Genomic DNA, 13,574 nt, shown 5'->3' on the forward strand with positions numbered 1-13,574 from the left:
AATAGTCCCTGCACAGAGTAAGTTCTTAGCAAATGTTATTTATGTAAAGGTTGCAAGAAAGTCTATTTCACAGAGAACCGACATTTATAGACAGAGCTGATAATTTATAACGTACCCTCTACAAAAATGGTAAGATTAGTATTATTAATCAGGTCCTACAGATGAGGAAACTTAAATAGTTTATGGCAGTAGTCCAAAGTGACAGAGCAGTCACATTGGGTCCTCGGATTGAACTCACCTTTCCATAATCTAAATGTATTTCCCCACCATGTTGGCCACAAGCGTTAGGCAATAGTCACCGGTTGCACTGACGACATGCATACATGTGAATAGTCATGGAAGGGTCTGAAGAAGAAGGGAGTAGAAGAGGTGGATGTGGGAAATACACTGCATAGAATGCCTCATTCTTTAGGAGAGATGTGATCTATAGAAACAAATGTTGTTGCTGGTTGATGTGGGGAGAAATGGAATGGACAGATATATGATTTGCCAAAAGGTTTTCTGTCAGTGTACTCAGAAATCAAAGAGGAGCCCATGCTGCCACCTGGCAGGAGGTGAATTGCTGTAGCCACTAGTTAGAGAAGTGGAAACAATTAGAGAGAGAGATTCTGTGCATATAAATAGAAAGAGTGTGAGGATATATGGGTGCTGTGTGGTGATAGGTAATGTGACAGATGAATACGGGAGCTGGAAAGGCATATAGAGACTCTGGATAAATGATTCCTATAAATAAGTATTGCTCATAGATATTTTGGATGCTTGTCTATTTATGAACATTTGACATTCACCCCTAAGGAATTGCATATTTCCTCATCAAAAGGAAAAGCAACCGTGAAGCCAGTGACTGGATGTCTGATTAGAGCTTTAAACATTTACATCATGTTAGCTGCCGCAACCACTACTCAGGCTCTCGCTCTAAGCTTTTGGGGTTTAACAGATGTCTCACATGTGACATGTCCAGGAAGCCATAGTAATCACTGCTGGTGATAGCTTCCTCCAATTGCTGAGGTCAGTTTTCTTCTAAAAAAAAAAATCCTAATTTTTTCTTCCTGTAATAAGTAAGAGAAGTCACCATCCCTTACTGAAGGCAAAGGTATTCATGGTGTTTATTAGCCATGATGCCCTGTATAGGTGACAAGCTTTTTGCGTTTTATTTATTTTTTAAAGAATTTATTTATTTATTTATTTATTTATTTATTTATTTATTTATTTATTTTTGAGAGAGAATGTGCAGGTGGGGGAGAGGCAAAGAGAGAGGAAGAGAGAAAACCTCAAGCAGACTCCAGCTCAGCATGGAGCCCCTCTCAGGGCTCCATCTTATGACCCTGAGATCATGACCTGAGGTGAGATTGCGAGTTGGATACTTAACCAACTGAGCCACCCAGGCATCCCGCTTTTTGCATTTTAAATTTCAGAAAGCTCTGTATGAATCACAAGCATGGCACAATAATAATTTTAGGAATATGATTATCTGTATGCAAGGAGTTGTAAAGAAAAACACATAGGCTTGAGATCAAATGGACCAGAAACTCACTGTGTGATACCAAACAATTTTGTTCCATGACTCTCTCTTTTCTATTTCAAAAGGTGGATAACAGTAACTGTTTCAAAAAATTAAGTGCTATACATAACCTACTTAGCCAGGGCTTGGTATATAGTAGGGTTTCAACACAAGGTAATCGTTATAATTACTCACAATAGTCAGAGCAGCAAAACACTGTTTATCCCCATGGCAGACATCTTGGTGTGCAGAGTTTGTCTCACTATTTAGGTGACATAGCTTTGCATGAACATAGGAAGCAAAGAATCCCCAAAGGAGCTGCCATAAGTTCTTTCATCTTTAGTGGTATATAGGAGGAAAAGTCTACTTGCTCTGTATCCTGGTCCATTTGCAAAAATAACCAAGCCCAGAGGGACACCTGAATCTATGGTTATGAGTTGTGGTAGTTAAATACTGAACAGTACATTGATTTTTCTGCTAACTTGCTTTGACTCATGGAAAAATATCTTGAGGCCTTCAGTTTTCTCATCTGTGAAGGGTCAAAGAAGGAAGGAAGGAAGGAGGGAAGGAAGGAAGGAAGGAAGGAAGGACACATGGAATGGAGGGATGGAGGTAGGATAACTATAATAGTCAACATGTATTGAAAGTAGACTTACTCAGAAACCATTCTAAGTGCTTTCTGCAATAGTTCATATCATACAATCAACAATCCTATGACTTTAAGGAACTTTTACTGCCCTACTTTGTAGATGAGAAAATGAGTATATAAAGAGTTTAAGTAACTTGGCCTGGTAACTGGTATAAGCTAAGAGTAAATGCTGGACCATCGTATGCAGGGCTTTCTTTTATACCATACTGGTAGAGGATACTACTATACTACATGCTTTTATACTAAGCTACCTCCACCAAATCAGGATATTGAACTCATTAAAGCCCTCAGTTACCCTTTAACTCCAAATGCCATAATCCTTTTATGACTATTTCATGGCAAGAGGACATCAGGAAATTACCAGTCACTGACATGCACTTATTGGAGCATTGACGAGCCCATGTTCAATGAATTTACCCAGTGGGCAGGTGACAAGAGTTACATTGGATACTCAACAGTGCAGCAAATCACTCTAGATTTCATACCACCATGATATGAATATCTAGAATTTAAGTTTGAGTATTCTGCGTCAGCCAATTCTAGTGGTTGGAATATGGTGTAGCAAAAAACAACCAAAAATCTCTCCATATTTTGATTTTTCGTAGCACTTAGAATCTGAAATGATTACATTTGTTTACTTGCTTATTTCCTCTCCCCCCTTTACCACCACATGGGCATATTTGTTCTCCCTGGAGTAGGTATCCTGTTTACTTTTTCATTCTAGAATCCCCAGCACCCATAACAGAGCTCATGCACTGTGGGAATTACATAAATAGCTGTTGAGTGAACAGTGAGTGAACACAACAATGATAAACCCTAGTATAACACTCTACATCATCTCCCTGAAGCTTAGAAAATGCTGGCAGATATAATATTCCATTTGATATTCATCAACAGCCCCATGAGAGAGCTAAAATTACTCTCCTCATTTTACAGAAGAGGAATCAGAGCATCAAAGAGGTTATTTGAATTATCCAAAGGCATACAACATGTAAGTCTCCAATCTCTTTGACTCAAAGCCCCACACTTTGTATTTTGCCACATTGCAAATGAAACTATGATAGCATTTTGAAGGTACCACTTCACGAAGCATTTCACAAACATAGGCCCTTGATATAATTGGATCAGTAAGTGAATATAGAACCAATTTCTACCTTCTCAGTTCCTTGATGACCCTAAAGAAAATAGAGAATGTACATTCAGTATACCTAAGAGATAAACCTCGTGCTCCTAGATATAGTCACTGCACTCTCTTCCCAAAGCAAAGCCTTATCTTCATCGATGAAAGTCTCAGCCACAGTGTGCCATACTCAGCAAAGTGCTCTACTGTTTCCATCTCTACCTCCCTTTCTTTTGTGCCCCATCTGAAGAAATCAGAGTCTGCTGTTAGCCTGCTCAGGTTCAAACTCTAGCTCCCCCTCTTTATTTCTGTGAAGATTTGGGGTGAGATATTTAACCTCCTTATGCTTCAGACCTTCACAGAGTTGTGGGACAATTAACTATATGACTATATATGAAGCGCTTAGTTCTACACCTGGCATTTGACCAAGAGTTTGGTCATCATTATTTTCATTGTTATTAGTGTTCTATCATCCAGATGACCTTGCCTCAGGCATCTTCCCCACCCCCCGGGGTCACACTGTGAGAAACAGCTCGTCCTTGTCTGTCATCCTCTTTACCTTCCTTCTAATTCTCATAGTTAGAGAATAAACTATAAAACCATAGTTTCCTTTCATTATAGCCCTAAATATAAGAACGAGATCATTTGCTTTCTCATAGCCAGGATATGACTCAAAATAAACATTCCATTGAAAGAATTAGAAGTCATCTTGTCAAAAGAAGGACAATATAGCTTTTAAAAAATATTTTTAAAAATTGTATTTATCTTATTTTAGAGAGAGAGAGTGTGCACTTGTCCATGTGCAAGCCTGGGATGGGGGGCAGGGGAAGAGGAAGAGAGAGAAAATCTTAAGCAGGCTCCATACCCAGGACAGAGCCTGACTCAGGGCTTGATCTCACAACCCTGAGATCATGACCTGAGCTGAAATCAAGATTCAGGTGATTAACTGAATGAACTACCCAGGTGCCCCTAGATTTTTTTTTAAATAGTGACCAGGATCACGGCCTATCACTTCCTCATTGTGCTGTTCCTGACTAGTCTGTTGAACCTCAGTGTCAAATGCCATCCCCTGGTGGCCTGAGCAATGCTTACCTCATATCAGTATGGCATTGATCCCACATTTGAAGGCAGCATGTAAGTTGGGCTCCTGTTTCTGCAGACAAAACCAGGTGGTGAGGGGCAAGGGGATGGTGGCTAATCCACTTCCTCTTTTCAGCAAATAATCATTGAGTACTTACTATTTGCCAAAGAAGGCACTATGCTAAACTCTGGTAAATCAACAACAAATAGAATGCCATGTCTGAACTCAAACAACTCATTGGAGAAAAGGTTGTATTATAGAGAAACACTACACAGAGCCACACAAGGCAAAAGTTCCGTAATAGAACCACACTTTGTCTACCATGTGCCCATCAAACATGGGCTGCAGAAATTAGGAAAGTTTCTCAGAGAAGACAATATCATAAGAGAATTTGGAAGAATGGATAGAAATGGGATACCTGGGTGGCTCAGTCGGCTGGGCATCTGCCTTCAGCTCAGGTCATGATCCCAGGGCCCTGGGATCCAGCCCTGTGTCAGGCTCCCTGCTCAGAGGGAAAGTCTGCTTCTCCTTCTCTATCTACCTCTCTCCCTGCTTATGCTCTCTCTTGCTCATTCTCTCTCAAATAAATAAATTAAATAAATAAATAAAAAAGAAGTTACACAAAGTGAGTACTAGACCTCCTGTCTGATATAGGCATGAGTTGCAAAAGCATGAGGTGAGAGCACAGCACCCTTGACAGATATTGACCATACCAGTGTGGCTGTGGCATGGAGGGTACAGGGAATGTGAGGGGAGAGACAAGTAATGTCATAAAAACACATGGGATCCCTGGGTGGCGCAGCGGTTTGGCGCCTGCCTTTGGCCTAGGGCGCGATCCTGGAGACCCAGGATCAAATCCCACGTCGGGCTCCCGGTGCATGGAGCCTGCTTCTCCCTCTGCCTGTGTCTCTGCCTCTCTCTCTCTCTCTCTCTGTGACTATCATGAATAAATAAATAAAATCTTTAAAAAAAAAAAAAAAAAAAAAACACTCACATCTCATGCTCCAGGGATTTAGGTTTTATCTATGTCTTAGGAGTGGGTAAATTCTATTGCTAATCATAAATGACTATGATCATTATATAATTAATTAAGATTTTCTCAGCCCTCAATCTTCCTTTGCCCGTATTGGTCATAGTCTGGATGATACCAGTATGACACTTCCTTCTAGACCATGCTGAAAGTGCTGGCACTTCAATTTGCTCTTGCCCAGAGCTGGCAGGATGCTAACTCTACATTTTACAAATCAACTCTCCCACTAGGTAGGTGAGAATAACTTTCTGAATTTTGTGGTATGTATTTCAACTTACTGGCCTCCTCGGGAATGTGGGATTCTGTATGTGGGAAAAGTAAAAACAGTAGTTAACAAAATAAATCTAAATGCCAAATTACATTTGGTACTTTAAATTTTATTTTCAATAATGGGTTTTGATATTTTAGTGAAGGGACATAGTGTTATACTTAAAATGGGACCATCCCATGTGAACAAAGCTATGAGGGGATGCCATCCTTTGTACCTCTGAAAACCAAGAGAACAATAAGATGGCAATGTGTAGGTGGGCCAGGTGGGGCTTTGGTGCTAGATATTTTAGGTTCAGTTGTATTCTTTATGGCATCATACAAAAATAAATGAGCATTCAAAAGAAACAAGATATACATTGGTGTAAAAACCAAGGAGACTAAATTAGTAGATGTAATTTAAAGCAGAGGAAATAGGTAAGATTGAATTTAAAGACTTGAGACACTGCTCTATCCCTGAGATCCAAATTTTTAAGCTTTGTTGTGAATGCCAAATATACAATGAATCTATACCCTTTTGTGATAGGAAAAAAGGGAAATCATAGCCATCACAGAATGATGAGCACATATCTTGGTGTTTCATTAGTGTCTGGATCTGGATCATGTTGTTGGGGCACTATCCAAGAGATGTGCAATGGTGTATCTATAATTTGTCAGAATGATAAATTGTCAATGTGGTTCATCCAGTATATGATCAAAAAGAGAAGTCAGAATGTGACACCAGATGAAGTTAAGGAATACCAGGCATAGGGGAGCTGGAAAAAAATAATCCCTCTTATACACACACTCAGAGAGAGAGAGAGAGAAAGAGAGAGAGACAAGAAGCAAAGGAACAGGCAGAGAAATGGAGTGTAGATTCTTTTGTTCAATGGGCCAGAAGAGAAGCTTCAAGCACTGTGAGGTCACCAGAGAGTACTGATATGTGTTAACAACTTCATGGTGCAAGATTCTCATGTAACTGACCAAGCCACACAAGACTGCAACCTTTAGGGTCTTTTCCAGATGAGAAGTCTTATTTGTACAGCAATTTAGCAAGCCTTTTATGACCTTTCTTCATAGCCCTCAGCCCAGGGAATTTTTGCAGATTTTGTAGCTAAAAACCATGGAAGAAGAATCCAGTCCCCCCAAAGGATGTTACATATGGTACACATTCAACACTCACAGAATTCTAAGTACTTTAATATCTAGTTGGCATTAATGCTTAAGAAATACAGATATGTGAAGGAATCATGAAGAAATTGTTTTAAGGAAAGATGACTACCTAGAACCATATTAAATTGATTCTCACTCACCCTGGGAGTTCATTAAAAAGAGAAGAGCTTTATTCTGTGACTTTACACTGGCTGGTTTGTATCTGGGCTGATATCCAACAAAACTGCTAAAAAGCAGGGCCTGTGAACCATTAGAAGGTATGGGTGGGGTGACACAAACTAATGGAGTGGTAACAGAAATCAGATGTTGAGAAAATAAAAAGCAATCTCAAAGTAGGAAGAAGAATAGAAAAAAAAAGTACTAATTAAAGAACCATGCTTTTAATCGAGGATAATGAAAGAAAGTGGCATGCTCACCTTGGCCCACAGTTTAGGACATTCCAAATGCAAAGCCTTTAAATCATGCAGTTTCAAGGACCAAGCAAAGGCATCATTTTGAAATAATTTTTAGAGCATTTGTATCTTAGCTGTCAGCTGCCTTGGTGGCAGGGTGATAAATGCCTTTGAATTTGAGTTAAGCAGAGTAAAGTCTATGAATCTTTACTTGAATGACTGCTGGACTCTCTTAACGGTCTATGCCTGCACTCCTCACTGGAGACACAGGGGTGTGCCAGTGGAAACATCAGAAGGGGGCTGGGGATTGGAGCACACCTGTGCAAAAGCTACCCATTCCCTCTTCCCAGCAGTGTGATGAGCAGCCTTTAAGCCATGGTGGTGTTGCTGAACCTACTTATCATGGAGATCCCAGCATTTTGTCTCTCCTCCTCCCTGCCCTGCACCCCTGACCATCCTTGGACAGGTAATTGTGGCCATTTTCTCAGTTTTAGTTTCCTTCTTTAGAGATTAATTTGTAGGGACGCCTGAGTGGCTCAGCGGTTGAGCACCTGCCTTTGGCTCAGGGTGTGATCGCAGATTCCCGGGTTTGAGTCCCACATCGGGCTCCTTACATGGAGCCTGCTTCTCCCTCTGCCTGTCTCTCATGAATAAATGAATAAAATCTTTAAAAAATAAAAAAAGAAATTAATTTGTAGACATTTTAGCCCAAGATGTGATAAAGGTGAATGAGACACTGCATGGCACAACAATCCTGGAGAAGAATGTGGAGCATGGTCCAAAAATCATGAGAGGCATTCTTTCATAGGATGTCTGTTTAAAATCTGTATGTCTGATACGTAGGTAGATAGAGCATACAGTACAAAAGAAGGCTCTTTCAGACTTTGCCTTCCAAACAAATACTTCTAATAACAACAATGACCTCTAAAACCCCAACTATCATAAACGCTGATGAGCATTGCTCTGTACCAAGCACTCTGCACACATGAACTCAGTTGGCGAATGCCTCACCTCAAGCAGCTCTTGGTATCTTTCCCACCTCTACAGCCATTATTAAATGGATTCCCCATTTTCACAGGGAGTTCATGAAGGAGAGACCAGCATCATTTTTTTGACTTGACAGTCCTTGACTGCTTATCTGGGCTTGTATCCAACAGAGCTGGAAAACAGGCCATCCCACTACCCACAGGCTTATGATGTGGAGCATATCAGCATGCCCCCTTCTACCTGGCTCATCCCCTCCTATCCTGACTGAAGTGCTTCTGTGTCCCCCTATCCTATCAGACAGATAACTTTGATTTTTTTAAGTGATTCATGTTTATAATTGAACATCATCATCTTGAATTGTCTTAAGATATTCTACAGAAACGGAAGGGAAAGGGAATCAACTTAAAGGCCATTATATTCAATACTTTTTAAGAACTAAGTGCAATCCTCTTGTTCCGCTTTATTTTTTGCCCTCAGTTTGCTAGGAAGAAATCTGAGGCTTAGATTAAGTTAAGTCACATGTTAAAGGTTAAATAGGTAGTCACAGAGCCAGGATTTAAACTTTCCCATGATCTCTTTAAGCCTCAAAAAGGACATTTAAAAGAATCCATGGGCTATATGTAGCTGTGGTAAGAAGGAAGTAGAACATATCTGCCAAAACAACAACAAAAACAACAACAACAACAACAAAAAGAAAAACATCCAGACACACAATCCCTTTGGCATTTAAGCATTGTTATATGAGAACACAAGGATAGAAGATGTACACATGCTTACATAAGCAGGAATATTCTTGGGAGTCTTGGGATTTATTTCAGACCTATTTCAAATAGATATATGGAAAGCAAGAAAGTAGAGGAGGCAAAAAAAGTGTCTGATGAACAAGTGAATGGGAAAAACCATAAGAAATAAAGATGCAGTGTAATTGCAGCCCGATTCCTTCTGGAGTACACTGGCATGCTGGTGCTGTCTGTTCTATAAGGAATACATCAGATGTACTGAGATTACTGTTTCATCAAGATGATATTGGATCTGATCTTTCAATTTGGCCAGTTGGCTGTAGAAATGACATTGGAAGTTTCCAAACAATTTTGTAGCTAGAATGAATATCTAAAATATGGATACCCTTAGTTGCCTTGACAGAGGGGATGAATCGAAAGGTTGCCTTTGGAACCCAGTAGCCAGTTGGCTAGGTAGAATGATTTATATCTTGCCATACCTAGTAACTCATGTGATGCTTTGTAGTTAGAATCATTCCATTAATCAGACAAACTTCCTTTGCTGGCTTAACCAAGAAGCCAGCTCAAGAAACCAAACCAGGAAAAGCCATTGTCATATTGCTTTTGTTTTTTTCCCAGTGACCTGTGAATAAGAACCTGGGATGGAGAATAAGTGTCACCTGTAACTGTGATCCCTATCTTGCAAGTTGGGCCAGGCCTTCAAAGGGAAGATTCATCTGCTGAGACATTCAAGGGGACCAGGTGTAACCCCAGCCTGTAAATAGGATACCTATTCTGTTAAGAAGTCCAGCTACTAGAATGTTGTTCATTCACAAAACAAGCCCACATGGACTCCTTGGCTCACCATAACTAGTGGTATTATTCAATTTGTAGACTAAACAAACTGATTCGCCACACTTCTTTCTTCCTTCCCATGGGCTCCCTGGAAAGAGGCAACCATGCCTGTGGTGTAGCTCTTCAGGGACTCCTGAAGTTTTACCTACCATCCTACTTCTTCACCTGTTTCCTAAACTTTGAGGTCTTTAACTTCTTCAGTGCCTTGTGCTTAGGGCAGCTTCTCCTTTCTTGGTGGGAGGATGCCTTGCTCCACCTTCAGATTTACTCTGATATTCTACTTGGACTCTTGGATGCTCTTTGCCTTTGTGCTTTTCGAAGTAACATCCAGCTTTGACCTTCTTCCATATCTAATGACCCAGCTCCCACAACTCTCCTCAATTTGAAGTCCAGAACCACTTCTTGTTCCAACAGAAAGTCTGAACACATATACTTTGTCTTTCTGTATCATTCCTCAAATGGAAAAATGATTGGTCAGATTGTTTATTTGAATGATTGCCACATGATACATTTAGCTTCAAAATACTCAACAATTACAATTATTAAGTACTTCGGGTACATATGTTTTCATGTCTTACACTATTCATCAACCTGTGATTTTCATGTCCCCATTTCCTCATTCAGATGAGAAAATAGTGGAAGTGATGTCAAAATGGATTTCTCACATTCATATCGATCAACAGAGGTATATCTAGAATGCAAACGAAGAGCAGATTTCAAAGCTCTCATGCAGTCTCAAGCACACTCGGATGCTCTATCAAGGCAACCACAATAATTAGATTGCGGGGACAGAAGGCTTGCTTGCTGGAATCACAAACAGTGCTTGTGAATTCCAGCCAGGTCCCCTTGCACATCTCTTCTAAGTAGATTTTTTGAAGTCAAGAAGGGAAACATTACGATTCCCCTCATTTTCAGATGGCAAACCTGAGACACAAACTGGCCTGATATGACCAAAACTGGTCAAATGGAGAACTAAAAAGAACAGCTCCAGGTTTTGAATCCTCAGCCAATAGGACCGAGTAGGTCAGATTTTCCTCATTTGTGAACTAATGCAGTGGACTCTGCTGCTAATGGTGTTATAAGCCTGTTTATTATTATTGCAGACAAAGTAAAAAAAAATATGTAGAAAGTGCTTCCTTGGCCATCTCCAAATCTATAACAATATGATTAGCAAATCTTGTTGATTTAATTTTCAATACTCACTCGGCAGTTCAATAGGCAGATCTAGTTCTATATACTCAGCCCCATGTGATATATTCATTCTCAAACATGCAAATATTATACACCTCATCTCATTTCCCCTCTACATACAGTCAGCCTTTGGCCGCAGTGTCTACCAGACGGTCGGCTTCCTAATTAGGAAGGGATCTGGCATTTGTCTTTGTGACTACACTGTGTAAGCTCCAATTTGCTGCCAAACCTTGGGTCTCCACAGGTGGGAACAGAAGAAAAAAGAATTTTGCACCGGTTTCCTTTCAAACATAAAGTTTTCATCTCTGCAGGAGCAATTAATTTTCCCTGTTTAAAATGACAGAGAAAATGCTTATCTCTTGCTTTTCATTCTAAGAGCTGGCGGATACAGTGTGGGAGCAAAGGCCTATTGGTCTTTCCTGTTTCCCTGCTGAGCCAGATGAGTTGATTTCTAAACAAAATTCTCAGGATTCTGTAAAGGAGTTAGTAATCTGGCTAATTACTATGAAGTGCCAGATGATATTAATAATGAGAATGAAAATTTTAAGAATCAATTTTTATTCAGTGGTTTTAAAGATGTTTGAAAAGCTCTGTAGTCTTCATAAATTCTGCTTTTCCTCCTTTTTTATCTGATGTTATTTTTTTTTTTGCCTCCATCATAGTAAAAACTATAAGGTACTATAGAATAGTACTCAAGACACAGTCTTTAAGATCTCATAGCAATAGTAGCTATGTAACAACCAGCAGTGGACTTGGAAGCAGAGCCCTGGGTTCAAGATATGGCTCTATCTCCTATTACGCATGTGAATGGTTTGCCCTCTCTGTTACCAATCTGTAGGATGAGAACAACATTTCCCCTAACAATCTGACAGATACCTAATGAAGGTCAAGTCAATTAAAACCATGGGAGTTCTTTGTTAATTGCAAAGCCCAGTATACCTGTATGCGTTATTTCCTATAAAATGATGTGAAATGCCTTTCTGGAAGGTGACTCTTTTTCCAGTACTTCCCAATTCTTTCCACAGAGAATGGTAACAGTCTCAGGAGTTACTCAAATATGAGAAAAAATAATTTTTAAAAATGTAGACAGTAAGGTTTTTGGAAAAAGTCATGGTGCCATGTCTGTCAACTTCAATTTCCTTATGTGCAAAAGTAAGTAAAATGCCTTACTTAAAAAACAATCCTAGGATTATCGTGAATTATATATACATGTATATTTATATGTATGCACTAATATATACATATATGTATGAATTAATATATAATAATATATAATATATACATACATAGGTGGGTATGTATATACACACCCCCAGATCCAGCTCCAACATCACCCCCAGCCCCAGCCCCAGCCCCAGCCCCAGCCCCAGCTCCAACTCCAGCCCCAGCCCCAGCCCCAGCTCCAGCTCCAGCCCCAGCCCCAGCTCTAGCCCTAGCCCAGCTCCAACTCCAGCCCCAGCCCCAGCCCCAGCCCCAGCCCCAGCCACAGCCACAGCCACAGCCACAGCCACAGCTCCAACTTAGGCACAGGTCCTGGGCCAGGTCCACGGCCAGAGCCAGTGGCATCCCCAGCATCAGCCACAGCTCCAGCTCCAGTGCTAGACCGATCCTTGCCCAGTGCCACCTTGCACCTCTCTGGAGAGGGAGCAATGGTTTTTCTTCTACGTGTTTCATGATTTCTCTATTTATTCATAAACATTTAGATTCAATAAAAGTTAACCTTTTATCCCATCAAGCTGTACCATGGAGGCATATATATACAAACATAGTTGTGTATATATTATATACACATATATAATTATATATATGTTTTATATATAAATGCTTTGGGGCCAGAAACCAACACAAAATAAGTACTAAATGAATGTTAGTTTCTTCTGATACTGTCCACTCAATCTGTTTTGAGGAAAGCCTCTGGTTCTTTTTGAGGCTCCATCAGAGTGGATACATGGGCTCCCTACTATAGGAACCCAGAAACACTAACTGCCACTTGAGTACCGGATGGTAAAGGTTCTGGAAAACTCAATGTGGGACAACCCACATGGAGGAGAAGAAGTAGGGGTATTCTTTGCCTCTCTCACTGATCTAGGGTTAAACTTTAGAGCATAGTTTTTTCAAATAATTTTTAATGCAAAGCATATTATTTATGAAGTACATTTTATGCAGCAACCCCATATACATAAACATGCACACATACAATCAAAGATAAACTTTTTGATTTTACTGTTGGTATGATATGCTACTTCCCGGTATATTCATCCTATGATCTTTAAATATAAGATTTTATTATACCCTATCTGGTAGCAATCCAACAGTTTAAAAATGCTTCTTTAGAGGGTCTCCAAACATGGCATTCAACACCACAACTTCATTTTTCCTTTCTAAGATGTCCCTATCCGATAAGTAACAAAGCCAACTGTTATTATTTTGCAAATAGAAATTGAAAATAGAGAGGTCATAAACCAGGACTGTGACTTTTGAGGAGATAAAAAATAAAGAACAGAAAAAATACATACTGGAGCCCCTGGGTGGCTCAGTCGGTTAAGCTTCTGCCTTCAGCTCAGGTCATGATCCTGGGGTCCTGGGATTGAGCTCCAAATCGGGTTCCCTGTTCAGCGGGAAACCTGCTT

General features: G+C 40.1%; 1 protein-coding gene across 4 annotated transcripts in view; it reads left to right on the forward strand.

The window, feature by feature from the left end:
• AGBL1 (AGBL carboxypeptidase 1) overlaps positions 1-13,574 on the forward strand; it is a 561,424-nt gene that overhangs the window by 514,658 nt on the left and 33,192 nt on the right. The window contains exon 18 of one of the 4 annotated variants that reach the window (XM_072799079.1): positions 9,538-10,163. The exons of the other annotated variants lie outside the window; for them this stretch is intronic. Coding sequence (XP_072655180.1) covers positions 9,538-9,547 — 10 coding nt within the window. The 3' untranslated portion in view covers positions 9,548-10,163. Of the gene's footprint in view, positions 1-9,537; positions 10,164-13,574 lie in introns of those variants that run through there. 4 annotated transcript variants of the gene reach the window in all.

The sequence above is a fragment of the Canis lupus genome, chromosome 2 (genome assembly GCF_048164855.1).
Source record: "Canis lupus baileyi chromosome 2, mCanLup2.hap1, whole genome shotgun sequence".
Classification (NCBI taxonomy): Eukaryota; Metazoa; Chordata; class Mammalia; order Carnivora; family Canidae; genus Canis; species Canis lupus.